Source organism: Prunus avium, chromosome 3 (assembly GCF_965620075.1).
Source record: "Prunus avium chromosome 3, drPruAviu1.hap1.1, whole genome shotgun sequence".
Lineage (NCBI taxonomy): Eukaryota > Viridiplantae > Streptophyta > Magnoliopsida > Rosales > Rosaceae > Prunus > Prunus avium.
The window spans coordinates 33908117-33935961 of NC_142286.1; the positions used below are offsets into that span (position 1 = coordinate 33908117).

The 27845-nt window shown below is 37.9% G+C and overlaps 4 protein-coding genes across 4 annotated transcripts; 1 reads left to right on the forward strand and 3 right to left on the reverse strand.

Moving 5' to 3' along the window:
* Nucleotides 1-205: 205 nt before the first annotated feature.
* LOC110764270 (cellulose synthase-like protein B4) lies at nucleotides 206-4812 on the reverse strand. The gene is made up of 9 exons (XM_088249864.1): nucleotides 4357-4812; nucleotides 3837-4167; nucleotides 3437-3562; nucleotides 2376-2492; nucleotides 2071-2286; nucleotides 1818-1953; nucleotides 1545-1726; nucleotides 1099-1449; nucleotides 206-870 (listed from the first exon to the last, which is right to left on the reverse strand). The coding sequence occupies exons 1-9, from the start codon at nucleotides 4611-4613 to the stop codon at nucleotides 334-336; spliced, it is 2253 nt and encodes a 750-aa protein (XP_088105990.1). The 5' UTR covers nucleotides 4614-4812; the 3' UTR covers nucleotides 206-333.
* Nucleotides 4813-8599: 3787 nt separating this feature from the next.
* On the reverse strand, nucleotides 8600-17853 carry LOC110764271 (cellulose synthase-like protein H1). Its single transcript, XM_088250116.1, has 10 exons — nucleotides 17438-17853; nucleotides 16994-17327; nucleotides 16720-16845; nucleotides 16264-16380; nucleotides 15860-16072; nucleotides 15626-15740; nucleotides 15347-15507; nucleotides 14875-15113; nucleotides 9776-9890; nucleotides 8600-9533 (listed from the first exon to the last, which is right to left on the reverse strand). Exons 1-10 carry the CDS (start codon nucleotides 17692-17694, stop codon nucleotides 8973-8975), a joined length of 2238 nt encoding a protein of 745 aa, XP_088106242.1. The 5' UTR covers nucleotides 17695-17853; the 3' UTR covers nucleotides 8600-8972.
* A 579-nt stretch (nucleotides 17854-18432) lies between these two features.
* Nucleotides 18433-20073, reverse strand: LOC110764280 (Tetratricopeptide repeat (TPR)-like superfamily protein). The gene has a single exon (XM_021967207.2). It carries the CDS (start codon nucleotides 19968-19970, stop codon nucleotides 18528-18530), a length of 1443 nt encoding a protein of 480 aa, XP_021822899.1. The 5' UTR covers nucleotides 19971-20073; the 3' UTR covers nucleotides 18433-18527.
* Nucleotides 20062-23019, forward strand: LOC110764281 (alpha/beta-Hydrolases superfamily protein). Its single transcript, XM_021967208.2, has 5 exons — nucleotides 20062-20291; nucleotides 20987-21129; nucleotides 21235-21364; nucleotides 22038-22229; nucleotides 22471-23019. Exons 1-5 carry the CDS (start codon nucleotides 20094-20096, stop codon nucleotides 22678-22680), a joined length of 873 nt encoding a protein of 290 aa, XP_021822900.1. The 5' UTR covers nucleotides 20062-20093; the 3' UTR covers nucleotides 22681-23019.
* Nucleotides 23020-27845: the final 4826 nt, after the last annotated feature.

Genomic DNA, 27845 nt, shown 5'->3' on the forward strand with positions numbered 1-27845 from the left:
TGGTTTTTAGTTCAATTTATTTTACCCATATTTTTTTGGCTTGCGAGATGTATGGGATACACCTATATATGTTTGTCTCTCTCCTCCTATTCTCTAGCAGCTTAAGTTTTTAAGGCTAACGATGACCTAACACATGATAATACCATATTAAAAAATAGCATAAGATTGTAGGCCCTTTTGTTTATGTTTCTGATTTAGTTTTTCTCTAGGAAATTGTATGACTTAGATCGATGTTATCAAATATAGATATAATTAAGTTTTACAATCGGATAATGCTTGCCAGTTTTAGTCCAAATGCATATAGTTGAAAAACATATTGTACCCTTTGCAAAATTAACTCCTGCACAAGATGCAGAACATGAGTGCGAGCCCAGCAGACTTCAAAATGGTGGACAAGGGAATTCCATATTTCCCAGAACCAAACAACCCTTTCAAAAATGGCCAGAGGCAGAGCACCAAGCACACACTGCCTGCAACCTCTAATCGGCCTGACCCGAGCCCATCATGAGCTGGTGGCTGCAGCCCAAACAGAGCAGAAGCCAAGGCGGTTAAGTGCAGCAGCAAAATGGTAGTGGGAGGCAGAAACATTGGGGACTCGTCAAAGGTGAATCTGCCTGCTTCAGTGCCTTTCTCAGTTGAAGAAGATTGGTCTTTTTTTGTTACTTCAAACACTGTCTCTGATATGCCTGAGAGTTTGAGGGCGATACCAAAAACTCCAAATAACCAAGCACTCATTGTGGTTATTCTTCCCATTTTTTGGTTGTTCCACCATGCTCGGATTGATAGACCGCTGTGAATATACATTGATATATTGTATATATTGGTCGTGACAAATAGAGCTATTGGTATATAGTAAGCCAGTTCCTGGGCCTGCACCATTTTTTACACATTTGAAGTTGTCAGAACGTATATTTCGAGGGCTATTGGTTATCGTAATTATCGCACATGACGTAAAATCTATGAGATTACGAGATACGTAAACTCAGATATATTCTACTTGGGAAAAAAGTTTGTTTATGTAGAGGGATTGAGAACCTATATTTCTTTTACCCTTATCAAATTTTATTGATTTTCTATGAATTCATAATTCATGCTCACCTTGGGGAAGATATGTGCGTTGGTGATGATGCTATAAGCTGGTAGAGCAGCATAGCATGTCTCAGGAAGTGACCGTAGGCCCCACGTAAAGATCCAGAGGTAGGCCAAGCACTGCCTAAATTGGAGGTGAGCAAATACAGTACCAAATATGGGACAATTTTTACTGAGTAGCACTTCAAGCAGGCCTGTGGCCCACCTTTTCTGTTGGGTCATGGAAGCCGGCCCACCTGCTGGGGTGCAACCCAGAAAGGCAGGTCGGTCTGGTGTACAATATATAGATTTCCAACCTCTGTTGTGGATTGAAAGCCCAGTGAGGATATCTTCTGTTGTTGATCCATACATCCACCCCACCTACACAAGAAAAGAAAAAAGAGACTACATTTTAGACTCGGTTTCTTTTAAATATCATTAGACTAAAAACTAGTTGGTATTTTTCACCGGCATACCTTTTTACCCCAATTGGTGCCATATTCGTATTCACAACTTGCAACTTGGTAGGCAGCAGCCTCAATAGATTTCAAAAGCATGCTTGGACATTTTGTCTCCCCTCTCAAAGCATCAGCAGCTGATTTGATGAGTTCCTTTGAATTTCCAAAGGTTTTAAGTAATTCTTGGTTGCCCAATTTTCCTGCCACAAATAAACAACCTAAGATATATATATATATATATGCACACACACACATGGAATGGAAGAAGGATTGGACATTTGATTTGGTTACCATCAGCCTTTTCAAGATTTCTTTCTCCAAATTTAACATTATTAGGGGACAGACCATAGATGACTTGTCTTCTGTGAAAACATCCTGTTCCAGCATAAAATATTCCTTGGATTCCTTGAATCCCATGCCCCACGTACTATTAAAAAAAAGTAGTTCATCTTTAGTAAATAATTAGACACAATAATTTGAATTAACCAGTAATTAATCAGTGATTAAGATACTAAACTAATTAGCATTTTGCTTAGAGCTGTACCTTCCAAATGACTGTCATCTGATTTCCAAAAGGGTCGTCCTTGAGCCCGTCATAGAAGAGTTGTGGAAATTGAGCAAATGCAATTTCATTTTGGTTCTCATTGGATCCAAGCAGTATGCACATTGCATGAAGAACAACGCTTGGGTTGTTTGCAAACATGTCACAGTCTACGTTCAGCATGAAGGGGGCATTTGTCATTAACGCAGACACTCTGGTCTGCACCAACATATATATATAATTCAACAATTAATTAGTTAAAAAGATAATTAATTAAAATGATGAGAAATATATGAAATAATTCATACCAAAACATTCATAGCCCCGGCCTTAGAATGATGTGAATGCTTTGGCCGCTTTTCTCTGGATATATAAACCAAATGGGGCAGTCCATTTGAATGACCATTCTCCTTGTCCAGCACCACCTTCAAAAATAAATTTAAAAAATCTAGCTAATGAGCTTCTAATTAAGCTGGTTTTAGAGTGCTTTATTTATTTATTTTTTAATTTTTTTGTGAAACAGTAGAAATTCAATTGAATTCAAGACAAAAACTCAGAATTCATCAGTAAGAACACAGCCCCAAATGGAGGTTCTTGCAATACATAAACTGTAAAATCTTAACCAACTATGCACAAGTATTACAAGACAGTGAGAACAAATATACATCTTGAATCCTAGATCACATGAAATTACAGATGAGGAGGACCGAAATCGCTGCAATAACCACAAGAAGATGAAGATAAAAAACAATCCCTCAAACATCATGGACAGAAAACACCCCAAAAGTGGAGTGCTTAATTTGTTAATTATTTTTCATGAGCTAATTATAATTAATGCTTGTTTTTTTGTTGGAGAGTAAAAATAACCAGTCAAATTAGTTCATGAAAGTCTTTTTGCTCTAGGACAAAACCGTACCGTAAAATATCTGTAAATGTACATCTCACGTGGGTCGCTTTGTCGTCTCAGTAATTAGCCTCAAGTGGGTGACTCAAAATACACGTGTATATATATCGACGGTTGGTTGCTAATCGTTCATACAACTGTTGTTAGTACGGCCCTATTACTATATTTACTGTTTTTATTTCATATATTTCTCGGCATCAATTAAAGGAGAAAATTTTAATTGCAATAAGAATATCATTATTTTGCTACTCCGGGCCAATAATATCATGTCACATGTGAAAGTATTAGCATTATTAACCGAAAATAGCACAATAGTATTATTCTCGTTTCATTGAAATCTTTCATCTAACTAAAAGGTAGATATGAGAAGACAACTTTAAGAGAGGCATATGGGGTAGGTAGGTTATAAGTGAGTAATTAAGACTGCGAATCTGTGCTGTACGAGTAAATGTTTGCAGAGTGTACCTTGATTATTGTTGGATGATTATTGCGTTCTATATTTGAGAAAAGTGAAAAATCTTCACTAAGATCAAATGGAATAGATTTGCCAACAGCATCCTCAATTTTGCGGGTAAGCTGCATATATTCATCCTGCAAAACATGAAAACATGTACATTTGTCATCACATTACACTATTAGACCGGTTTATATATAAATGTTTGCAATGTAGAATGTTCAAACCCTCGATATTGAACGTTCAAACGTCCAACTACAGCCTGCATAATGCTGAGGGTTTGAAACGCGCTACAGTCTACATTGCAAACATTTGGACTTGAGTATTTTTAATAAAATATTTGGTATATTTTTCAAAAAAAAATAAAAATAAAAGACTAGAACAATATATGAAATTTGACTGCACTATCACCTTCATCGTTTTCCATTCTTGCTTGAATTCCCCTGAGTTATTACTGGAAGGTATGGCATCATTATTGAAGTATCTGAAAGGAGCTCTAACTTGAACATTGTACTTTTTGCAAAATGGAACCCAAAGCTTGGCAAACTTTGATGCTTCCACAAGCGAGTAGAAGGTGAGAAGGGAACAACCATCATCAGAAACATAGCAAGCTAGTTTTTCTGTTGGGTAATCCACAGCCAACAGAGAAAGCACAGTGTTTATGGTAATGATTGGTGGTTCCAGCTCTGAGTCTGCTGTGGTCACAAACATATCCACTGGGGGAAGCTCATGCTCAGCCATCCTACGCATATAAAACACAAAACAAAAGTTATGATATCGAAGTTACGAAAAATGTTGTCTTATTAGACTGTCTAGATAACATAAGATATTATATATGTTATACAAGATTGGGTGATCACAATTTAAGATGTTTATGTTGTTAGTCAGACTCTGGATCTGAACCACAAAATGAGATGTGAAATTATGTTACCGTTGTAAGAGACGGTCGGGGTATGTTTTATATTCCACAAAACTCCATTTGGTGCTGATGGTGATTACCCAGTAGAGTGTAAACCAGAGCTCACATAGGAATGCAACGAGCCAAGCAAAACCATGGTTGCTAAAAGAGAGGAGACGATAAACAAGGAGTGAAAGGAGTAGGAACAAGATTATAAACTCCATGACTTTGTGCATGGTGCTTTTGTGCTCCAACCTTTCATAGAGAGGGGAAGAGTTTGAGTTGGCCATTGGAATGTAACCTAATGCAGTGAGGTGAGGGTGTTTGAGTTTTCTGCAGCCTCAACGCTTATTTTGCTGGTGAGTATTTATAGTCGTGTAGTAGGTCAATTTGTGGTTCCTTGTTTATTCTAAACATGTGTATAATCAGTCTCAACACCTGATTATATTCTAATGTGGTGAAAAGTTTAATTTTGCTACTTCTTCCCCATGAAACAATCATAAAATAATGAAGAAGAATTGCAGAAGAAAGGGTTTATAAATACTAATTAATTTGGTGCCATCATGGATGACACACGCTTTGACTCTGAATATGAGGCTCTGAGCTCAGCCTTAAAAAAATGATAAAGATATATAACCACTACCAATGTCCTAATTCAAAGTCTGAAATAGATCTTCCATAAATAAAAAAATTTAAAAATAATAAAGGATTGTCTTCCATAGTTATCCATATGAGCAAGTGGTTTATTAGGCTATCTCTATAAAATAATACAAAATACATCTTCAGTCATGGGCTAAAAAACTTTTGTTCACATTTGGCCCTTTAACCCTCCAACTGGGCCACTTGTAGCCCAGCTTTAGCTTAGACCAAATTTTTTTGTAGGTCTAGTACATCTACTTTCCAAGAAAATAAAATATTATGTGTGGGCAAGAGCACGAAACATCTTGTGCAATTGCAGATCCAACAACCAATATTAAAGGCGTGCTGAAGTCATTATTGATGTCAGCTAGCTATTAGGTTTTTTTATTAACTTTTTAAAATATTTTTAAATTCGTTTTGTTTTACTATATATAATTGGTTTTTGACTCAAAATTATAGATTGAAAAGTTACATTTTTTAATTATTTAAAACCCTTTTAAATATTTTAAATTCGTTTGGTTTAAAAAATTAGTTATGACCATCGAAGGTCAAAACCATTGAAACGCAACCAATATATATTTTTTTATTTCCTTTGTTGGCTTTATTATTATTATTCTTATTTATATTTAAAAACTTAAAATATGTCTATAAATACCACAAAAAATTTCTCACTCATTTCATTCCACATTTCTTACAAATTCTATCACATTCTCTATTTATTCACAACTTTCCACATTCTTTCTTTTTGTCAAATATTTTCCACACTCATTTCATCCAAACATTTCCTATAAACTTATTTTCTTTACTTATTTTGTTATTCACATTGTTTGAAAAATGTCTCGTACTTTGAAGGGATGAAATGGTCACAAAAGAAGATGAACATCTTTGCAAAGCTTTCATAAAAGTCTCCGAAAATAGCGTTGTGGGTACTAACCAAAAAAGCACTGGACTTTGGAAACGCATCTCACAAAAATACACAAAGTCTATGGAAGGCATCATCAATCCGTCCATTTACAAAGAAAGGAGATGAAGTTGTGAGAGATTAAATAAAAAACACTCCATTTATTGACATTTGAAGATGAAGATAAGAGGTGCCACATTGACAAAAATCTAACCTGAAATTTGGATAGTTGCTCCCGGACCAACATGTGTCACTCGAAAATTATATCCGAAAAATTCTTAAAATTCTTTCAAGATAAGACGTGCCACGTGGACACAAAATTTGATCAGAAATCATGTTAAATGCTTATCAATGTATACATGTCATATATGGAATATTGTCTCTAAATAGTAGTTTAATTAAATTAAATAATACATGGTTGTGGAATGTATGAGTTTTGTACCATAGTTTTTCTCAAAATAATAAAATATGAAGGGCCCTAAAAGCACCTCTAGTGCAAGCCCAAACCCGGGCAAATGGCAGCCCCAAGCCCCAAGCCACAAACCACCCCTCCAAAAATTTGAAAATCAGCCACTGACGTCATCGTTGACCCACCAGCCCACAGAAACCAACGGCTACAAGCCACGTGACTTCTCCTGGAGCCTCCGATCCAAAAATCTTATAAAATCCAACGACTACCCAATTTTTGGCTAAAAAAAATTGAAAAAATATCAAAAAAATTCCGAATTTTTTTTCTATAAATACCTACCAATATTATTCACTTTCCACACCAAATCTTCATAAAAATTCATCTCCTTCCAATATTTCTCACTTTCCATACCAAATTTTCTATTACAAAATTTCATTTGTGCAAAAATACAAATGACCTCTTCCATCGAAGCCAGAGGGTCGTGGACAAACGTTCGAAGAGGTCAAAATCTTGGCGACGAGGTAAAAAAAAAAAATTCCGTTTTATTCAATTTAATGTCATTTTAAAAAAAAATATTTCTTGCATTTCCAATTTCATTTTTTTAATAAATTATTCAAGGCAAAATAAAAAAGAGGAAAACCATTACACATGGCTCCTCAAGTGAACAATGCCTGCAGTCGGTTTCAGTGGTGCTTTCCATGTCAGAAACAATGACACTATTACGTCCTCTAAAGGAAAATACTCACCCACGTCTTGATCCGATGGAATCGCCTCCGTTAATAATTGAGTCGTCCTTGTACTCGATTGTGTCGGACTATGAGAACCGGGAGTATTTTAATTGTATGATGAGTGATATGTGAATTTTATAATAAATATGGACACGTAGCAATCGAAATCTTATCCAAAAATGTTATTTGAAATTTTAGGTGAGAATTTTATAATAAATAGTTACATATGGCAATCGAAAATCTTATCTGAAAAGCTTATCAAAATTAATGGTTTAAGTTTAAAAAATAGAAAATAAATGAAAGTAAATAGTAATTGCCCTTGCCCATGCCTTTTGGGGTGGAACCAAAAAAGGCAAGGTTGCATCTTGCCTTGCCTTTGCCTTGCCCTTGTTCTTTGGGGTGGAGGTGCTCCAAAATATAGTCATGCATGGTTGGAGATGAAAAAATTTACCCTTACAGTGTTCTTTAAAAAAAAAATATTTTGGAGGGCTAAATTTATAGCATTGGACTGCATTTAGCCTTATGACTGGAGATGTCCTTATAAGACATAAATAAGATGACTGATAATGGCATGATAAACTGAAAAATTAAGCATGCCCCTTACCTAATTATCTACTTAAGTAATTCATCTTTACCCATCTGATCAATTTCATCTTTGTCTAGAATCTTGGTATAACTCTAGCCAACCTGTGAGGTTGGCTGGATTCTCAAAGTTCATGTTCTGAATTCTGATATGAAAAATAGATAGAGATTTATGTGAATAGCAGTGATTGATCACAAGGGAAGATATATACAGATATTGGGGAGATGAGATATATAAAATTATAAATTACTAACAGAGAAAATAAAATGCTACATGAGATGTATTATCTTTTTCTTTTTTATTGATTTTCCTATAATTTAGTTAGACAACTATTTCATTTGATAATTATTTCAATTTTAGTTTTTAATTTTTCGTGACTGCTACTTATCCTCACTTCTATTCTTTCTCTTTTTTTTTTTCTATATTATGACACAAAAACTGAAAAATTAGATACTAAAATTGAAATGGTTATCAAACGGATCTGAAATTGTCAACGAGTCAAGAATGTATATCAAACTAATCGTTGTTTTTTTAACTCCAGACAAACATTGGCTAATTCTATGCCATGAAACTTTGAAGTTCGAGACAAATCATAAGAGTTTCTCAGTCTTCCTCTTCCAACTTTTGCTGCGACATGCAGAGATGGAGTTGGCGCTTTCGAATTCGATCGACAGTTTTATGCAAATCCAACAAGATTTTTGTTCTGACACTCCCACTCTTTGTTTTTTTATATCAGACCAGAGGGACAGCCCAACATCAGTCCTGACGTCATGATGTTATTTGATTTGAAATAAGAGAGCATACTTGATTTGAGCTCTGCAAATGCCAACTGTACTGTACGTATAATTATCATAATCACTATTGGTTGGTGTATATTATATGATTAGCTCTTTCTTAAGGTATGAAAAAAATATTGATATATGATTGTAGTGTGTGAGATATATAACGTGACCATTAGTATTTTTTCTGGTGAGATTATAGTATGTGAGATAATCACAACGTGACATGCCGACGAATATACACAAACTAATAACATGTGAATATTATAAGCTGAGTATTTTTAGAATGACATTATTGTTTGTGTCCTAAATTTATTTATCACGTTTTTTTTTCATCAGAAAATGTGAGGGAAGAGTGTCATGATGGACCATAGAATTGGTGCACTAAAAACACTTTGGGAAGAATCATGAACCGAGCAGCAATTAGGAAACATGTAACACACTTGCAATAAACAGCACCATCTCCAACTGGTTTCTCTTTCAACTCTTGATACCCAGAGATTCTCAGTGCCCACACCACTCTCAGTGACTTCAATTAACATCTTCAACTGTGTCATTTCCCTTCACTTACACAATGAAATTTAAGCAAAATTTGGGGTTCAAAGAGAGCTTAGAGAGGATGGGATGGTAGCCACATATTTGTGCACAAAGTGTAGAACAGTAATGTGAAACCAGCAGACTTGAATATGGTGGATAAGGGAATCCCATATTTCCCAGCACCAAACAGCCCTTTCAAAAATGGCCAGAGGCACAGCACCAACCACACACTGCACACAACCTCTAATGGCCCTGACCCGAGCCCATCATGAGCTGGCGGTTGCAGCCTAAACAAAGCAGTAGCCAGGGCTGTTAAGTGCACCAGCAAAATTGTAGTAGGAGGCACAAAAATTGGGGACTTGTCAAAGGTGAATGTGCCTGCTTCAGTTCCTTCATCAGTTGAAGTAGATTGGTCTTTTCTTGTGACTTCAAACACTGTCTCTGATCTGCCTGAGAGTTTGAGTATGACACCAACAACTCCAAATAACCAAGCACTCATTGGGATTATTCTTCCCATTCTTTGGTTGTTCCACCATGCCCGGATTGATAGACCGGTTTGAAGATACTCCGATAAAGTGTACACATGGTAAAGCACAAACAGAGCTATTGGTATATAGTAGGTTGGTTCCTGGCCCTGCATTGCACATTTGGAGCAGTTACAAAGAATAGCCGTGTTAAAAAATAATAGTATAACACTAACATCTCAAAAATTTGTACCCGAATAATGTGGCAATGTAGATAGTAACATTTTACTTGATTCATAAAGTGGGCTCATATTTCAGTTATTTGATGAACAAAATTGATGATCTATGTAGTATGTAGCATATATTTAAGTTGCATCAACCCTAAAGTCCAAGGATATGGGTGTGCTCTCACCTTGGGCAAGAAATGTGTGTTGGTGATGATACTGTAAGCTGGCAGAGCAGCATAGCATAGCTCAGGAACAGAGCGTAGGCCCCAAGAAAGGAGCCAGAAGTACGCTAAGAACATCCTAAATTTGAATTTCTCTAACTAATACATGTCTCTTAAATGCGCTAGCCCTCTCCCCCGTGAGAGCCCCCCTCTCCTCCGTGAGAGTCCCCCTCTCCTCCGTGAGAGCCTCCCTCTTCTTCGTAAGAGTCCCTCTGTTCCTTTTAAGTTGTTTTCCTGTTTTGGGGTTTCCTCTTTTCTTCTAAATTTTACTTCCCTTCACCCTCTCAACGTCCCACCTTTCTCACTCATACTAGCCATCTCAACAAACCACATCTATCTATCCAATCTACACCACCAGCCCCCTCCACAACCCATTCCCACATATCCCCCACCTTGAATCCAACCCTCAGATCTGTGAAAGCCTTTTCATTTTGTGGCTTCTTTTGTGAGCCCTCTGTGGCCTCGAGTGGACCCTTGTGGTCGGGGTGGTATCTGTGACTGGCCAGATCTGGCTCACTCTGTGTTGGGCATACGGAATGCATGCCAAGTGTTCGACCATATGCCCCTTGAAGGTTTCACTTCCGCAAGCTCGGTACACAGAGGAGTTATGAAAACAAAAGGAACACTTGCAGGTGATTTCGACCTGACGGAATGCTCTGAACCTGAGATCTCCTTGGTACTGCCTCGGAAATGATTCACCTATCATGGAACTGTCAAGGTTTGGGGAATCCCTTGACAGTTCTATATCTCAAGGAACTCATTCGTTCAAAAAATCCCTCGGTGGTATTTCTAATGGAAACAAAGCAGAACTGCCACAGAAACAAAGTGCTGAGAAAGCAATGCGGTTTTCATAAGGGGCTAACGGTGGATCCTATTGGTACTGCCGGTGGCTTAAGCATTTGGTGGAAATCGAATGTGGACATCGTTTTTTTGGAAACTACTAAAAATTGGATTGATGCAGTGGTTACTATGCCTTCTGAATCTTTTTATGGCAGATGCACATGGCTTTATGGCACCCCTTATAGTCATGAGAAAAATGAGTTTTGGGAAGAGATGCTTAGTTGGGATCGCAGAGATGGCGAGCCATGGATGGTTATCGGGGACTTCAATGAAGTTTGCTGGCAGCACGAAAAGGATGGTGGTAACGGTTGGAACATCGCAAGGCGGAGATATCTTATTGAATTCATGCAGACTTGTAACCTAGTGGACCTGGGCTTTAAAGGACAAGGATTCACTTGGGAAAGGTTTTGTGGAGACGAATTGATCATAAGGGAACGACTTGACCGTGCTATTGTTAACCCGGACTGGCTGGAGAATTGGCAGAACACCTGTGTTATTCACTGTGCCAGGGTGGGATCTGATCATTGCCCAATCTTGCTTGATAGCAACCCAATCTGCCAAATCAAAAAAGGAAAGTTATTCCGCTTTGAATCACGATGGCTCAAAGAGGAGGAGTGTGGAAATATCGTGAAGCGCTCATGGAGGCCCAAAGAGAACAACACACATGTTAATCAATGGACTCAAAACCTGCATCTTAGCAAGACTGAACTTTTGAAGTGGAATAAGGTACATTTCCCGAACTGCAAAATCAGAATCAATGAGGTGATGGAGGAACTTGGTCTTCTGCAAAATGCTAACGCATCTGATGTTTCCATACCCAAGCAAAGATCTCTCAAAGCTGAATTGGATAAAATGTGGCGGTGGGAGGAGCAATTTTGGAGGCAAAGGTCAAGAGTTAATTGGTTGCAGTCTGGGGATTCAAATACAAAGTTCTTCCATCTAACCACCATTCAAAGGAGACAACGAAATCGTGTTCTCAAAATTCGAAATAATTCTGGAGATTGGTTGGTCGGTGAGCATGCAATTAGAAACGAATTCTTCGGTTTCTTTAGCAACCTGTTCAAAACTGCTGGCCCTCGCGATTGGTCAAGCACGTTAAACAATGTGGATAGGATTGTTACCCCCGAAATGAACTCTCTCCTGCTTGCGCCTTTCAATGAGGATGAAATTAAAACTGCTGCCCAACAACTTGGAGCTGACAAAGCCCCAGGCCCTGACGGTTTCCCTGGGATGTTCTACAACCAGTTTTGGAATATCGTGAAATCATCAATCGTTGGAGCCACGTGTGATTTTCAGAGGGGTTGGTGTCAATTAGAGGAGCTAAACAAGACCTTCATTGCTCTCATCCCAAAAATTCCTGATCCTGAGAACACTGACCAGTTTAGGCCTATTGGACTTTGTAATAACTCTTACAAGATTTTAGCAAAGGTGATGGCCAACAGGTTGAAAATGATTCTTCCGGATATTATCTCAGATAACCAAAATGCCTTCGTCCCGGGAAGGCAAATCCAAGATAATATCCTCGTAGCGCACGAGGCCTTTCATTATTTAAAGAGGAAAAAACTGGTGGTGTTTTTGAAGCTGGCATAAAAGTTGACATGAACAAGGCTTATGATCGTATTGAGTGGGACTTCTTGTTTGTTCTTATGGAAAAAATGGGCTTTGCTAGTGACTGGATTCGCCTCGTCAAAGCTTGCCTCACTACGGTGTCTTTTTCTGTCATTGTTAACGGCAGACCCGGCCGTTCCTTTAAGCCCTCCCGGGGCTTGAGACAAGGGGACCCACTCTCACCATACCTTTTCTTACTGGTCAGTGAAGCCCTCTCTATGAACCTCACAAAGGCCGCCAGCAAGGGCGAGATCACTGGAATTAGGATTGCCCGGCGATGCCCCATTCTCTCGCATTTGTTCTTTGCTGATGACTCCCTTTTCTTTGTGAAGGCTGATGTGCTTAATTGCAGGAACCTAAAAGGTGTTCTGGATAGCTATTGTTTGGCGTCTGGACAATGCATAAATTATCAGAAATCCTGCTTCTACTTCTCTTTGAACACACCTGAGGAAACTAGAAGAAGCTTATGCTCCTTACTGAGTATTAATGGCGTGGACAACCCGGGGATTTATCTGGGGCTGCCAACTATTTGGGGAAGGTCCAAAATGGCTTCCCTGAATTATATTCTTGAGAGGATTCGTAGGAAAATTGAGGGATGGAAGCAAAACTCGTTATCACTGGCGGGTAAGGAAATACTAATAAAATCTGTTGCTACTGCGGTCCCTGCCTACCCGATGACTTGCTTTCGCTTTCCAGAAGGAACTTGCAAGAAAATAACTAGTGCACTAGCGAATTTCTGGTGGGGTAAATCTGAAAAGGGATCTGGCCTCCATTGGAGGTCCTGGTCGAGGCTTGGATTAGCAAAAGGTGATGGTGGGATGGGGTTTCGTGACCTCTCCAGCTTCAATCTTGCCTTGTTAGCTAAACAGTGCTGGAGAATACTACAAAACCCGAATGCTACGTGGGTTAAGATCTTAAAAGCTCGCTACTTTCCCAACTGTGATTTCGTAAAGGCTAAAAAAGGATCTCGTTCCTCTTGGGCTTGGGCAAGTCTATTGGATGGGAGAGATGCATTACTCAAGGATGCTAGGTATCAAGTGTTCAGTGGCGCCACTACATGTATTTGGACTGACAGGTGGGTCTCATCTACGCATTTTGGTGTCATTCAACCTATCAGACCCGTTCCCCCATCTGCCCCTCAACTTGTTAAAGATATAATGGACAAGCATAATCATACTTGGATTCTTGATGGCATCTCCACCCTGTTAAGCAGGGAAACTTTGGATCGTATTAGATGTACTCCGATTGGCCGTACAAATCGAGCAGATAAACTTGTATGGCCTTGGAATACTGTGGGCACATATACTGTGAAATCGGGTTATCACCGTTTTCATGCAAGGCTCCACACAATCATACCAACCCACAACTTTTCCTCCCACTCTATTCCAGAAACTGTCTGGAAGTCCATTTGGAAAATCAAAACACTCCCCAAAATCAAACACTTTCTCTGGAGAGCTATTTCTTGCTCCCTATCCACAAGACTGTCCTTGTTCAGAAGGAAAATTGTTAGTAATCCTCTTTGCCCAATTTGCGAGTGTTATGAGGAATCCATTGAGCACATCCTTTTTCTCTGCCCTTGGACCCTACTGGTATGGTTTGGCTCTGAGCTGTCTTACAGGATTGACCATCAGAGAATCACGTCCTTTGACAGGTGGCTTGAAGGAATTCTTTTGATTCCAGGCATTACCAAGGCGGAGCTTAATCACTGTTTGTCTCTTATTAGCTTCATTTGTTGGGAAATCTGGAAGTCCAGGTGTCGCTTTGTCTTTGATGGTACCACCCCGGACCCGCGCCGGGTTATTATAAGTGCTAGGGAGGCTTGCAATGAATTTGTGGGTGCCACTGCTGTTGGTGGAGTGATAATGATGGCTACACAAGCTTCGCCTCCCAGCTCTATCTCTCGAGGATCTCGGTGGTCTCCCCCGACTAGCAATATTTTGAAAGTTAATTTTGACGGTGCCTGGTGCCCTGGTTCCTGTGCTGGTGGTATTGGAGTGGTCATTCGGGATTTAAATGGAGTTTGGTGTGGGGGCCTCTCCTCCCCGGTCATCTGCGATTCAGCCCTTGTTGCAGAAGCTGCCGCTGGCCTTTGTGCAATTACCTTTGCAAAAGAAAGGGGAATGGGGAAGATTATTTTAGAATCTGATTGCAAGGTGGTAATTGATGCTTTGCGTGGAAGGTTTGGCAACAACTCTTGGGTCATCGCGCCAATGATTGATGAAATTCGTAATCTATCTTTGTGTTTGGATGATGTGGCCTGGAATTGGGTGCCTAGATGTGCAAATCGAGCAGCTCATGCAGCAGCTTCGATTGGTTTGAGAGCTATGGAACTGAAAAGTTGGGTCACCAGACCACCATTGTCTCTTGTTGGAGTTTTAAATTCTGATGGTCTGCCATGCCCACCACAGGATGGCAATACTAGTAGTTAATTTCAGTTTTTTATTTGGTGGGGGTTAAGACTATAATACTAGGCTCCGATGGAGCATTAGACTTGTCTGACTTCTCTGTTGTTGGTTTCCTCTCCTATCTGGCTTTTGCCTGCTTTTGTATCTTTTTACCCTTTTGGGTTTGAATACAACAAGCATTATGACCAAAAAAAAAAAAAAAAAAAAAACATCCTAAATTTGAGGTTTGCAAATAAAGTATGAAATATGGGACAATTTTTACTGAGCAGGACTTCAAGCAGGCCTGTAGCCCACCTCTTCTGTTGGGTCATGGAAGCAGGCCCACCAGTTGGTGCACACCCTTGAAAAGCTGGTGGGTCTGGTGAACAAACAATAGATGTCCAACCTCTCTTATGGATTGAAAGCCCAGTGAGGACGTCTTCTGTTGTTGATCCATACATCCACCCCACCTACACAAGAAAAGAGATCAACAAAAACATAGACAACAAAGAAAAAGAAACTTGCAACTTTGAAAAACACACTATCACTTAACCTTAGGGAAACTCTTAAAAACGGAGTCTCGATCGGGAGGGTTATTTCTTAAGTACACAAATAACTGCTTTTAATCACTTGAGTTACAAATCTCTTACTTATTCCGGCTTTTTAAATCCCAACTAATATGACAAAATATAAGCGGACATACCTTTTTACCCCAATTGGTGCCATACTCGTACCCACAATCTCCAACTTGGTGTGCAGCCTCCATGGATTTTGAAAGCATGTCTGGATATTCTGTCTTTCCTCGCAAAGCATCGTCTGCTGATTTGGTGAATTCCTTTGAATTTCCAAAAGTTTTAAGTAGCTCTGGTTTTCCTCGCAAGAAAACTTAAAAAATTAGGATCACGCGTTCGTCGAGCTTATACTCTTACTAACAAAACAAAATTAAGAGACATTTGGGGATGGAAAGGGGGATTTGATTTACCATTAGTCATCTTGACATCATTTGGAGAGAGACCATAGATAACTTTTCGTCTATGAACACATCCTGTTCCTAAATAAAAAGGGCCTTGAATTCCTGATATTCCACGCCCGGCATACTACCATATAGTAACAAATATATTAATCAGTTCACCCATGTAAATCATGCTCTTCATAAACTATGATTCATGGACCGTCATAAACTTTTTGATATGAAATTAATTTGCATGGGATGGACCTTCCACAAAACAGTCATCTGATTGCCAAACGGGTCATCCTTGAGTCCGTCGTAGAAGGTTTGTGGGAATTGAACAAATGCATTTTCAGTTTCGTTCTTGGATCCCAGCAACATGCACATTGCATGAAACATCATGTTTGGGTTGTTGACCAACATGTCACAGTCTACGTTCAGCATGAAGGGAGCATTTGTCATCAACCCCGACACTCTAGTCTACACCACATGTATAATTGATCAACAATTAATTAATTTGGTTAAGATTACTCAAAACAGATGGAATATATTACTTATAAGATGATGATGCCTTGATATCATTATCATTAACAAAACGTACTGACATGTTATCGATAAATATTTGATGCGCATATTGACATTCCAGTTTCTATATATGAAATTGATTATACCAAAACATTCATGGCCCCAGCTTTGGAATGATGTGGATGGTTTGGCCGCTTTTCTCTGGATATATAAACCAAATGTGGCAGTCCATTTGAAGCACCTACCTTGTTCTCCCATACAACCTTCAGAACAATTGAAAAAAAAAAAAAAATTAAATCAGTCTTCTAAGCTCGATCCCTATGTAGAGTAGTTTATACATAGATTAATAAAGTGAATAATGACTTCTTTTTTTTTCTCTCTAGCCTCTCTTTTTACTGTTTCCTCTACCTCTCCAAACCCTATTAGCCGAAAAAATAATACCAGAATCAAAACTATACTAAGCCGACTCTAATTGTGTTAAATTTTAGGACAACAAAACCAAGATATTTGTGTGTCTGTCTCTGTAAAGTTGCTTTCGAGAAAAGCCACCATATATACAGAGGCAAAAGGAGCAGACAATCCTGCAATTCTTAGCTGTATACCTTGATGATTGTTGGATGATTATTGCCCTCTATATCTGAGAAAACTCCAAAGTCTCCGCTAAGATCAAATGGAATAGATTTGCGCACCGCATCCTCAACTTTGCGGCTAAGCTGCTCATACTCATCCTGCAAATTACACATGAAGACAAACAAGTTCATTTGTCATCATCCCAAGGAAATTCGTGTTCTCGTGTTAGACAGTCTGACAATATAAGATGTTTAATCTGACAAGATAAGTATGATCAAATTTGACTAAAGGAGTATAATTAATCACCTTCAGTGTTTTCCATTCTCGCTTGAATTCGTTTGATTTATTACCAGCAAACATGGTATTATTATTGGAGAAGTATCTAAAAGGAGCTCTAACTTGAACATCGTACTTCTTGCAAAATGGAACCCAAAGCTTGGCAAACTTTGATGCTTCCACAAGCGAGTAGAAGGTGAGAGGGGAACAACCATCATCAGACACATAGCAAGCTAGTTTGTCTGCTGGGTAATCCAAAGCCAACAGAGAAAGCACAGTGTTTATGGTAATAATAGGTGGTTCCAGCTCTGGGTCTGCTGTGGTCACAAACATGTCCACTGGGGGAAGTTCATGCTCAGCCACCCTAATAATTAAGAGCACATGATTAAACATCAAAGTGAAGAAATTATTGAACTAATAAATGGACATTAAAAAAAAAGGGATGTGCATACATGATCGGTGTTACATACATACCGTTGTAAGAGGCGGTCTGGGTATGTTTTGTATTCAACAATGTTCCATTTGTTGTTGATGGTGATGATCCAGTTGAAGGTAAAGGAGAGCTCACATAGAAATGCAATAAGCCAAGTGAAACCATTGTTGTTGAAAGAGAGGAGACGATAAACAAGGAGTGAGAGGAGGAGGAAGAGGATTATAAACTCCATGACTTTGTGCAAAGTGTTTTTGTGCTCGAATCTTTCATGTAGAGGGAGAGAGTTTGGGTTAGCCATTGCAAAGATGAGAAGAAAGTGAGGGTGTTTTGGCTGCCTAGCTAGCTCAGTGTTTATATGTAGCTATGTACATATACTTTTAGTGTGGTCTAGTTGGCTTTGCAGGTTTGCTAGGTTTTTTGAGTACACGTGGCATAGAATTATTTTCTAATGATATGGTGATGAAAGCATATCCACACTGTGGAAGGACATATTGCATGAAAAGACGGCAGCTTGTGGTCTATATTAGAATGTGAGAATCCAACTCAAACACAAAGTAATTTCATTCTGTTCTCTCCCCTTCCTTTCTTCCAAAGTCAAAAATAAACAAAATGTTGAATTGTGTGACATGTTTCAAGGTATGATTGAACAGGACCACATGGCCATAGCATTTGGTGTGCCGGCTATAAATTCTTTTTGGCAAAAAAACATTTGCATATGCTTGAGGCATGCTTCAAATTGTATGTCCATATATATCATTCTAGAGAATAATGGTATCCAATTATTTGGGCGGCCACCATACGACTTAAGAGTCCAAACTGAAACAAACCCATCATGAAAAGGAAAGAATAAGAAAAACGAAATAGAATTTCACTCTCCATTTGGACCATTTGGACCATTTGGACCATTTGATTCTAATTGTTATTTTAATTAACTTTGAACTTTTGGGCAACTGCAAAAGATGACTGATGTCTCACACTTCTAATACAAACAAAACGAAATCTTGAAAGTGAATGTCTTTTCTGTGGGGATTGTGCGGATGAAAACTCCTCTTATCAGCCAGTTCATGTAAATTCCAAGTATACTCTTGTGTACTTATAAATCATAAAGATTATGTTATGTAGCTATGAATTCTAATTTACATCAATTACACTGTAGGCTGGAATTTTCCGAATTCCAGCATGCACCATTGCTTGCCTCACCGCAGCAGCACGATCCCATCTCTCTGTCCCAGCATTAATGCTTGACAAAACCACGTATCGTCCACAATGTTGTGGCTGCAACTCAAGCAGTTTCTGCCCAACTTTATTTCCCAGCTCGGCGGTCCCATGAATCTTACAAGAACCCAAAAGAGCCCCCAATACAGAAGCATCAGGCTCAAAAGGCATGCTCTTGATAAGCTCAGTTGCCTCCAAAAATAGGCCTGCTCTGCCCAGGAGGTCAACCACACACCCGTAGTGTTCCATTATCGGTTCAACCCCAAAGTCATTGGACATTGATCTGAACAATTCCAGACCAAAATTCACCAGCTTTCCACGAGCACAAGCTGTAAGAACTGCGACAAATGTAACTGCATTAGGCTGCAACCTTTCTCTCTTCATTTTTTCAAACAAGTCCAAAGCCTCCCGCTCCTTACCATTCAAAGACAGAGCTGAAATCATTGCATTCCAAGTACAAACTTCTGTGACTACCATCTTCTTGAAAACATTTGCGGCACTTCTTACGTAACCCATCTTCCCATAAAGATCTATCAATGCAGTCCCCAGAAATGCAGTCAATTCAATCTCTTTTCTAATAGCATACCCATGTATTTGCTTTCCCCAATAAAGAGATCCCCACCCATCCAAATTAGCACATGAAGAAAGCACAGTAACATAAGTAGCTTCATTTGGCTTTACAAAACAACCCATCAAATCCTCACGCACCATCATCTTAAAAAACTGAATCCCCTCACTGAAACTCCCATTTCTCCCGAACCCATTAATAACACTTGTCCACGAAACCACGTCCTTCTTGGGCATGCTTTGAAAAAGCGAAACAGCCGAACCCATATCCCCATTCTTCCCAAACCCATCAATCATTACATTGTACGCTACAACACACGGTTCAGCAATTTCCTCAAACACCTTGCGAGCATCACACAAAATACCAAAGCGAGCATAGAAGCTAACAAACGAGGTTTGTATAAATGGGTCATGCAGAACACCCCGTTTCACAACTTGGGTATGAAGGGGCGCGCCCAAATTGGGGGAGGAGGAGGCAGAGGCGGCTTTGATAAGCGGAGGGAAGGTGTGGCTGTTGGGCGGGGCTTGGTGGGCAAGCATGTGGGTGAAGAGGAGGAAAGGCTTGTGGGCTTGGCTGAAACCGAGATGGGCTCTAATCAAAGTGTTGTAAAGGAGGGTCGTCATCCATTTTGAAGCTGAGCTAGGGTTTGGGCTATGGAGGAGATGACCGTTGGAGATAAGGCGGGAATGGATTTGGTTGACTTGGTTTGGGTGTTTGAGGAAGCGTTGGAGGAGTTGCAGTAAACACTCGGGAGATGACGAACGTGGCATAAGACCATTCGTGTGTTGCATGAGACTTTTACATCTGTGTCAAAAAGCAACCCATATGTACAAAACGACGTCGTGGTGGCATTTCTTCGTCTCTGTAATAATTACCACTGTTTTTATTTTTGTTGAGTGAAATTTCATTGGAGAATGTTGGCATCGGCTGCTATTAATCTGAGATCATCATCAGTCTCCAGAGCCTTCTCCAAAGCTCTCCCAAACTCCACCGCCGCTCCTTTCTCACTCGTACGGACTCTCTCTCCCTCCGTTTCTCGCTTCTCAGTCCGCTCTATGGCCGACTCTGCTGCTGCCCCATTCAAGAAAATCCAAATCCACAGAGGCGATACTGTGAGTCTTGCTTCTGCCCCATTTAGTCTTTTGCTTTTCTTTTCTTTCTTTTTTTCGAATTTCTGGTATTGGATTTCTTTTTTCTTTCAATGGAGGCTGTATGATTTTTTCTTTTGACAATTTTGACTGATGGTAAAAGGGAATTTGATGTTTTTGAATGTATTAGGGAGGAAATGAGATGGGGTTTGTGTCGTTTTGTTAGATTTCTATGTTCGAGTGAATTGGAACTATTTCCATTTATGAAATTAATGTGATTGTGATGGAATTGTTTATATGATTGTGCCTGGATTGATTATAAAATAAATAAATAAAAATTGCCCATGTTGTGACCTCTCGGAAAGTGGTGCATCAACTCTTTTGAGGCTTGTGCGTTCATATCTATGGTTTGTTGGTGATGTTGGCAAATGGGTAGCATCCACGCTACCTTCTCTTCATGCTCTCCAACTTTGTTCTTAGATTTCACTTGTCTCTCAGTTTTGTTCTATTGACACATTTAAGCACACTAAGTCTTACTGCTGAACTGCAACTATGAAGTTGATTGTTTTGACAGATTGTATTTGGAAACCATTTCATTCTTTCGTTGCAAATGAACTGAACTTTTTAATTGAATTGTTTGTGATAATACGTTTTTGTGGTTACTAGCTGCTACTAAAACTTGTTTCTGATTGTTCTTCTTCTTTTATGTAATTGACCAGGCATTTCATGCATATGTTGTTGGAAAAGAAGATGCTCCTGGGATTGTTGTACTTCAAGAGTGGTGGGGTGTGGATTTTGAAATCAAGAACCATGCTATGAAAATTTCTCAACTTGCTCCTGGTTTCAAAGCACTTATCCCAGAGTAAATTCGTTAAGCTTACTTTAGTATCTATTAGTATTATGTGTATGTTTATTTAATTACTTGCTGCGTTTGAATGCTAAGTATCTTCTTGCGTAATTTTTCTAGCTTGTATCGGGGAAAGGTTGGTTTGGATGTTGCAGAAGCACAACATTTGATGGATGGTCTTGATTGGCAAGGTGCTGTAAAGGATATCCAAGCTTCTGCTAATTGGCTGAAGGCAAATGGTTCAAAGAAGGTGTGACGTGGTTTACTTCTTGTTTAATTATATAATAATTGTCTTAGTAGCTATAATTTGGGGCGGGTCTGGGGTCTGGTTTGTCTTATGGTGTATATATGTTATGGAAATATGAAAAAACAAAACGGGAAATACACGAAACAAGGTGTTCACTAATATAGATAAACTTTAAACAGACACTGCCAACCAGCCAACTAACAGCAAAAGTACATTACATAATATCTAAGCGAAGTTATATTCTAATCGTCAATGATGCCTTATTCCTTCTGATATGTTTGTCCATTTTTTATGATCTCTTTGAGACATTCAATCTTAAGCCTTGTGATGCCTAACTTTATTATACAACAAAAATCGCCACAGAACAGTTGGACGATTGTTATGTCATATTGAACAGATAGGTAAGTCGGTGCTAAAATTTGAAGTTGATCTTTCTTTTTCTCTATTAAGTGCCATAAATATTCAGGATGAGAATAACCAATGTAATGCATGACTAGAAACTGCTTTGAAATGCCATGATCCACAAAATATCGTAAGATTCTGCTGTGTTCTGATAACCAGTCCTCTTTCGAAGTTCGCATCACTAAAAATTATGGTTATATCAATCAGTTATGATATGACGAAGTTTTGAAAGTAAATTCATTTGCTAAATTAACCTATTGTTTAATCAAAATAGGTTGGTGTTACTGGATTTTGCTTGGGGGGTGCTCTCTCAATTGCAAGTTCTGTTTTGGTCCCTGAGGTTGATGCTGTTGTTGCATTTTACGGAGTACCGTCATCAGAGCTTGCAGACCCTGCCAAAGCTAAGGCTCCTGTTCAGGCTCATTTTGGAGAGCTTGATAATTATGTTGGCTTCTCAGATGTGGGGGTATTGATTTTTCTTTTTCTATCTTTCAGTCTTGATTATTTTTGGTTACCTTTCTTTATTTTTTTTTTCTGAATTTCTTTTTCTGGACTGAGTTGTTGACGCCTTATGATTGTGTATAATTGACATATCCAAATTCTAGGCCCATTCATGTTCTGGACCCCCTATTGGATCCTTGTTAGACCATAGCCTTCAAATTTATTAAAAAAAATTAATGATGCTGAAATTGGATTTTGATTTTCAGGCTGCCAAGTCTTTGGAAGAAAAGCTGAAAGCATCAGGAATCCCGTATGAGGTGCACATTTATCCAGGCAATGGGCATGCCTTCATGAATAGGTCTGAAGAAGGTGTGAAGAGGAGGAAGAACATGGGCATGCCTGATGAGGATGAAGCTGCAGTTCAGCTGGCTTGGTCTCGCTTCGAGTCGTGGATGACTCGTTATCTGTCTGCTTAAGTTTTACTAGTCTAGTTTTATATATCCAACATACGCTCTACTTGCTGGTTGCTACTATCTCTTATCTCTAGGAGGATATATCCCATCCAGACTTGACAACTTCCTGGTTTGGCTAGCAATAGTATTTAACTTCTTGTCAAATATATCTATCTTCCCCCTATATTTGAAATTTGGATGCGCCATGTCTACTTAGATTTTGGTGATTTCTGGTTTCCTCAATAGTCTGATATGCTTATCAGATGATTTTGTGTGAATTATGTCTAAATGTCACTAAATATGCATCAATAAACATATATAGAAATGAATAGATTGTTCACCGTATTGCTATTGGGATGGTTACCTTTACAGTCTTTCCTTTGTACTCTTTTTGTCCATTTGATCTAATAAACTTTTATCGCTTTTTATTTTAGAAAAAGAAGAAGAAAAGATTGTATCTGAAAGGGGTGTGCATGCGTGCATTAAATTAGGTTTAGAAAGAATGCAGTCATGTGAACAAGTCGAGGAAAAATGTTGAATGTTGAATTATGGAGAACCAGACCTCTTAACCAGCCTTGTACTGCATACCAACTTTTGAGTTTGGTTTGGCCTCATGCAAATTCAAATCATAATGAAATGGACCACATCCTTTCAATTTAATTTCCCTGCAACTTGGAATTTGAGATGACCAATTGGAAATGAGCGTGGAGAGAGGGAAAATAATGGCCTTCACACATGTTTCTGTCGTCAATTCCATTTGAATGCTTGAAAAAGAAATGACAAGAAAAATTGGCGATGTTTCTCAGCTCTTTGTCTGATACGGATGGTGTCATCACCTTCAGCCTGTGGCCTATGGCCAATAAATATGCACCTTAAAATACACACAGAAATCAACCAATTTCTGGCCTCGTTTCAATGGAGCCTTGACTTCTTCCATTTTGCTTACCAACTTCCAACTTTACTGATCAACTAATTTCCGGTCTAATTGTATTTTTTTTCTCTTCTCAATATTAGAAAATGTCAAAAATTCAAAAATCGCCGCCCGTGTTGTGAATTATACGAGTTACTAAAGCATTTAAAAAAATCGTATAATAATACGTAAGGGGGCGTTTGGTATCCTATTCAAATAGGAGAACTCAAAAACTTTAATTTTTCTTAAAAACAAGGAATTCTTAAATCTATTTTTAAGATTCAAAAACTTGTTTGGTATGCAACTTGAAAACTGTTTTCAAATCTTAAAAATTGAGAACTTGTGGGTTGTTAAAAAAAACTGAAAAAATAGATATTTTTTGTTTTTAATAATTGAGGTGTTTTTTTAGTTGTTCTTGAGTATGAGTTTTTAAAAATAGGGCTACCAAACAGGTTTTCTTTGTTTTGGACTCAAATTCTGTTTTTGAATTTAAAAAGTTGGATTCAAGTTGAATACCATACAGGCCCTAAGCTTCCATTTGCATTCCTAGCTTACCCCATTCATGGGTTCAATTTTGGAGTTTGAATCTCTAGACGTCAGGTGCTTGGACATTAAATCTCTAAATGTTTTTTTTTATAATTAAAAAAACCCCAGAAAAAAAATGTATAATGTGAGTCTGGTACGGTGGTCCAGTTGCTTAAGCAAGGCGAAATTATTGAGCAGATGAAGACTTTTTTTTATGCCATGGCATGGACCATATCTAGAACATTTTCCTTTTGTTTTATTTTGACTAGCCGAGTACCGTGAGCTCTTGTTTTCTCGAATATTATTAACAAAATTAGTTGGATTTATGGTCATACCTTGTGGCTATGACTTTAATCTAATTTCTTTGTTCGTCATATCGTCATTTCAACATCAAATTATAACTAAAAATTACAAATCTTTCATTATGCCCTAACTTTTTGGACACTTCGTCAAGGACGGATCAAAGTCTAAAAACCCAGCCATTCATGGGGTTTGCTTGTTTTTGCAGAGAGTACACATAACGCTCATCAATTTAAAGGGCAAAGTTGAGGAAAAAAAGGGGGGAGGGGGGGGGTCAAAGTTTGCTGTTAGGTTGTTGACAATAAATTATGGGTTTTGCCTTCTTTCATATAAAACTATTGACTGTAATGAGAAATGCACTGTCAGAGAGCAGCAGAGAGATCTATATATACATACAAAAAGAAGAAGAATGCTTTGGGAACTTTCTGTTTCTTCTCTTCATATTTTTTTATCCATTTTTTTTGCTTGTTTCATTGGTCATCAAATTGGCTTTGAATCTTGAGAGAAATTTATTTGAAGTTGGAACTTTGACAAAACTGATGGATATATCATATATTATACTATTGTTGACTATCTACATTAATTATATAAATTGATTAAATTATCATGATAATTTAATTACATTTGGAATAGACTACCATAATGTCATGGGGTTTGAACTTAAGACCACTAGTTTGTAAGTTAAGATCCTCTTTCACCGGGCTAGATCCCTGTTTGCACATTTGGAATAAGTTTGGAAAAATATGAAAGCGACGCCTTAATAACTATTGTTATGGTTTGATTTTTTCAAGCTTTATCTATTTTTGGTTTTTCTGAGTTTGCACTCTTAGTTGGGATGACTATGTTGGAGTTTATTCGATCCTGTGTAATCATTAGTGGAAGAGTCCTAAAATGTCTTAATTTTGATGTTAGATCCCTATGTTATTGTAATGTTCATTTGTGGCTAGTTTGTATTGGTCTTTTGCTGAATAATAAATGCAATCCCGAAATATCTATTAAAAAAAATAACTTGGTGGCATAAATGCATACACGTTGGTCCTTCGTTAGCAACATGATATTAATATCAAATTAAATATGCTAGCTGTGTGAAAATATCCATCACTTTAATATACAGTTCTAGGTTCTATGGTCCGCAGTGCTTATCTATCTCCATTATGAATATTTATTTTAATCTTATTTAAGAAAATGAAATAATTATTTTATATTTGTTTAATTTAATTTTAATACATGATCTTTGATTTTGGAGTATCCACGCTGCACCATTATCAGGTTTGTCAAATCTCTGTAAAGGGTGATAGATGCACGCATAACCTCATCATCAGTCTAAGTCTTCTCCAGCAGCCCAGCTAACCTAATAATTTATGATCTTGAAATAATTAATAAATTTATGATCAGAGGATACACATTTCGATATATAGTCCCCTTTTATTGAGAAATTCCTTGAGGCACATCTTTTAAAGTATGCTAATTTTGAACAAATCATATGTCGGCAATCAGATAAACCTTTATCAAAACGTTCTTTCTGTAGAATTTAATTAATTAATTAATCTAATTCTTGGAGTGGTAGTTTTGCTTGAAGTACAAGACAACAAGAACGAGCCGCAATCACTGAAATAATCCTATCGTTTGCCAAATAAATGTGTTTATAAATGTATATGTAAAACTTCAAATGAAGTAGGTTTGGGTTTATAAAGCAATTCGTCACTCAATTACTTAGTACTTTGTCTTACCTAAGTTTGCCGTTTAAAAAGACCCGACTAGTTAATTAATCAACCCAATTAGTTAATTAATCAAGAGCTAATCCGCTAACTTTGTTGGTGTATCGATCTTTTGAGTAATTTAAATGGGGTTGCGGAGTGGTTATAAGAGATAATATGTTGAAAAAATACACCAACAATACTCGAAAATAATTTAGAAATTTACACTAAGTATTGTAGTATTCAACAGATTAACCGACCATATGCATGCATGAGATTTCAAATATATGTTAACCGACCATATATATAACAGCAAAAGTAGCTTAGCACTAAACTAAACCAGTCCATGAAGTAATTATTCTAAAAGCGATTCTGAAGTTGCGCTTTTGAAGCCAACAGGAAAAAATGTACACGAGACATTATAATAAAAGCAGTTGCATGAACTTTTGAGAACCCTAGCAGCCTGTAGTAGGCCGATATTGCCCTCAACACTTGCTTTGTTTTCTTCAATTCCCATAATTGTTGCCCATATCTGTCCCCACTCATAAGCATGCACGTTTTTCCCTGTTGCCAGCTAAATTTGTAGTCAATCATTTATTGTATACAAGAAAAGAAAATAGGCTCCATAACATAATCAATGAGCTCATTTGACCATAAACAAAAAACCAACGAGCTCTACTCTTTTCAAACTTACATGAGAAATATTACACGATTCGAACGGATAGTGAGCCGTTGATGCATATGAGTGATGAGTGTGAGCGACCGACTATAACATAATTATTCTTATAACCGAAACTATTTACTATCAATGACTTATGAACTGCATTAATTTGCTACACTTTTTAAAGTGGACTATACATTAAACATAAAATAGGCAGAGATATATACTATTTCAACTTCAACTTTCGAGTGACAAAAAGGACTCGATTAATTGAATCACGTTTTATTCCTGAAATATGCCTTGCAAAAAATACAACTATTTTTTATCATCTTTTTGAACCACATATAATATTAATGCCGCCACCTTTCTATTGGACCCTATTTTATTTTTCAAACTAAATAAATATTGTACCCTCCTTTCCCACACCCTTTGCCTTAGCTTGCATGAAAAAAATAATATTCATATGCAAATGTAATTACCACATGTGGATGGAACTTTATTTGAAAGAAGAGTCTGGTTTCTAATTTGGTTCTGCGTACAGGACATGGTTTACTTTTGAGTTTAGGAAATTATAAAAAGCTACCTTTTATTTCATTATATTGCTTGCAAGTCACATGACTCACGTCTAAGTGGGCAGAGTTGAATAAATGAAGAGGATTGCAGCTGGTAGAGGAAAAAGAAAGACGACCCATTTGCTCTTTTTTGACGACTTTTTATTTGCCCTTTCAAATAATGCGCCCCTTTCATTGACCACAATTGGAAAGCCAATGTATGTGCATGATCATGCTAGGGAAAAGGCAAAATTAATGGGAAAATAAAAAATAAAAACAAAATCACCATCATCGATTTGGTTTAGTTAAACACGTATGATTAGTATAAAACCCGGTCTAATTTGTCATCAAATAGAAGAAAATTAACGACCAGAGAAACTCGAAAAAAGGCAAACTAAATTTTGTTTTGCTCAAATAGGGTAATTTGAAATTAGCGTCGTCGTCGTAGTTTATCAGCAAGTAATAGAGAAAATAATGATTGGCTAAGTAGTCCATTTTTATCAGCAAGTACACTTGTTTAACTTTGCTTTTCAATAGGTTCCTTG

What these genes read in the sequence shown, in the direction of transcription:
- LOC110764270 (XM_088249864.1), bottom strand. Translation starts at nt 4,613, where the DNA reads ATGGCCAACTCAAACTCTTCCCCTCTCTATGAAAGGTTGGAGCACAAA. An exon ending in CCGGGGCTATGAATGTTTTG is followed by an intron (nt 2,287 to 2,375) that starts GTATGAATTATT and finishes ATGTTGGTGCAG; the next exon opens with ACCAGAGTGTCTGCGTTAAT. An exon ending in GCACCAATTGGGGTAAAAAG is followed by an intron (nt 1,450 to 1,544) that starts GTATGCCGGTGA and finishes TTTCTTGTGTAG; the next exon opens with GTGGGGTGGATGTATGGATC.
- LOC110764271 (XM_088250116.1), bottom strand. Translation starts at nt 17,694, where the DNA reads ATGGCTAACCCAAACTCTCTCCCTCTACATGAAAGATTCGAGCACAAA. An exon ending in GAGAATGGAAAACACTGAAG is followed by an intron (nt 16,846 to 16,993) that starts GTGATTAATTAT and finishes TGTAATTTGCAG; the next exon opens with GATGAGTATGAGCAGCTTAG. An exon ending in TGATGTCAAGATGACTAATG is followed by an intron (nt 15,508 to 15,625) that starts GTAAATCAAATC and finishes GAGGAAAACCAG; the next exon opens with AGCTACTTAAAACTTTTGGA.
- LOC110764280 (XM_021967207.2), bottom strand. Translation starts at nt 19,970, where the DNA reads ATGCAACACACGAATGGTCTTATGCCACGTTCGTCATCTCCCGAGTGT.
- LOC110764281 (XM_021967208.2), top strand. Translation starts at nt 20,094, where the DNA reads ATGTTGGCATCGGCTGCTATTAATCTGAGATCATCATCAGTCTCCAGA. An exon ending in TTCAAAGCACTTATCCCAGA is followed by an intron (nt 21,130 to 21,234) that starts GTAAATTCGTTA and finishes TAATTTTTCTAG; the next exon opens with CTTGTATCGGGGAAAGGTTG. An exon ending in TTGGCTTCTCAGATGTGGGG is followed by an intron (nt 22,230 to 22,470) that starts GTATTGATTTTT and finishes TTTGATTTTCAG; the next exon opens with GCTGCCAAGTCTTTGGAAGA.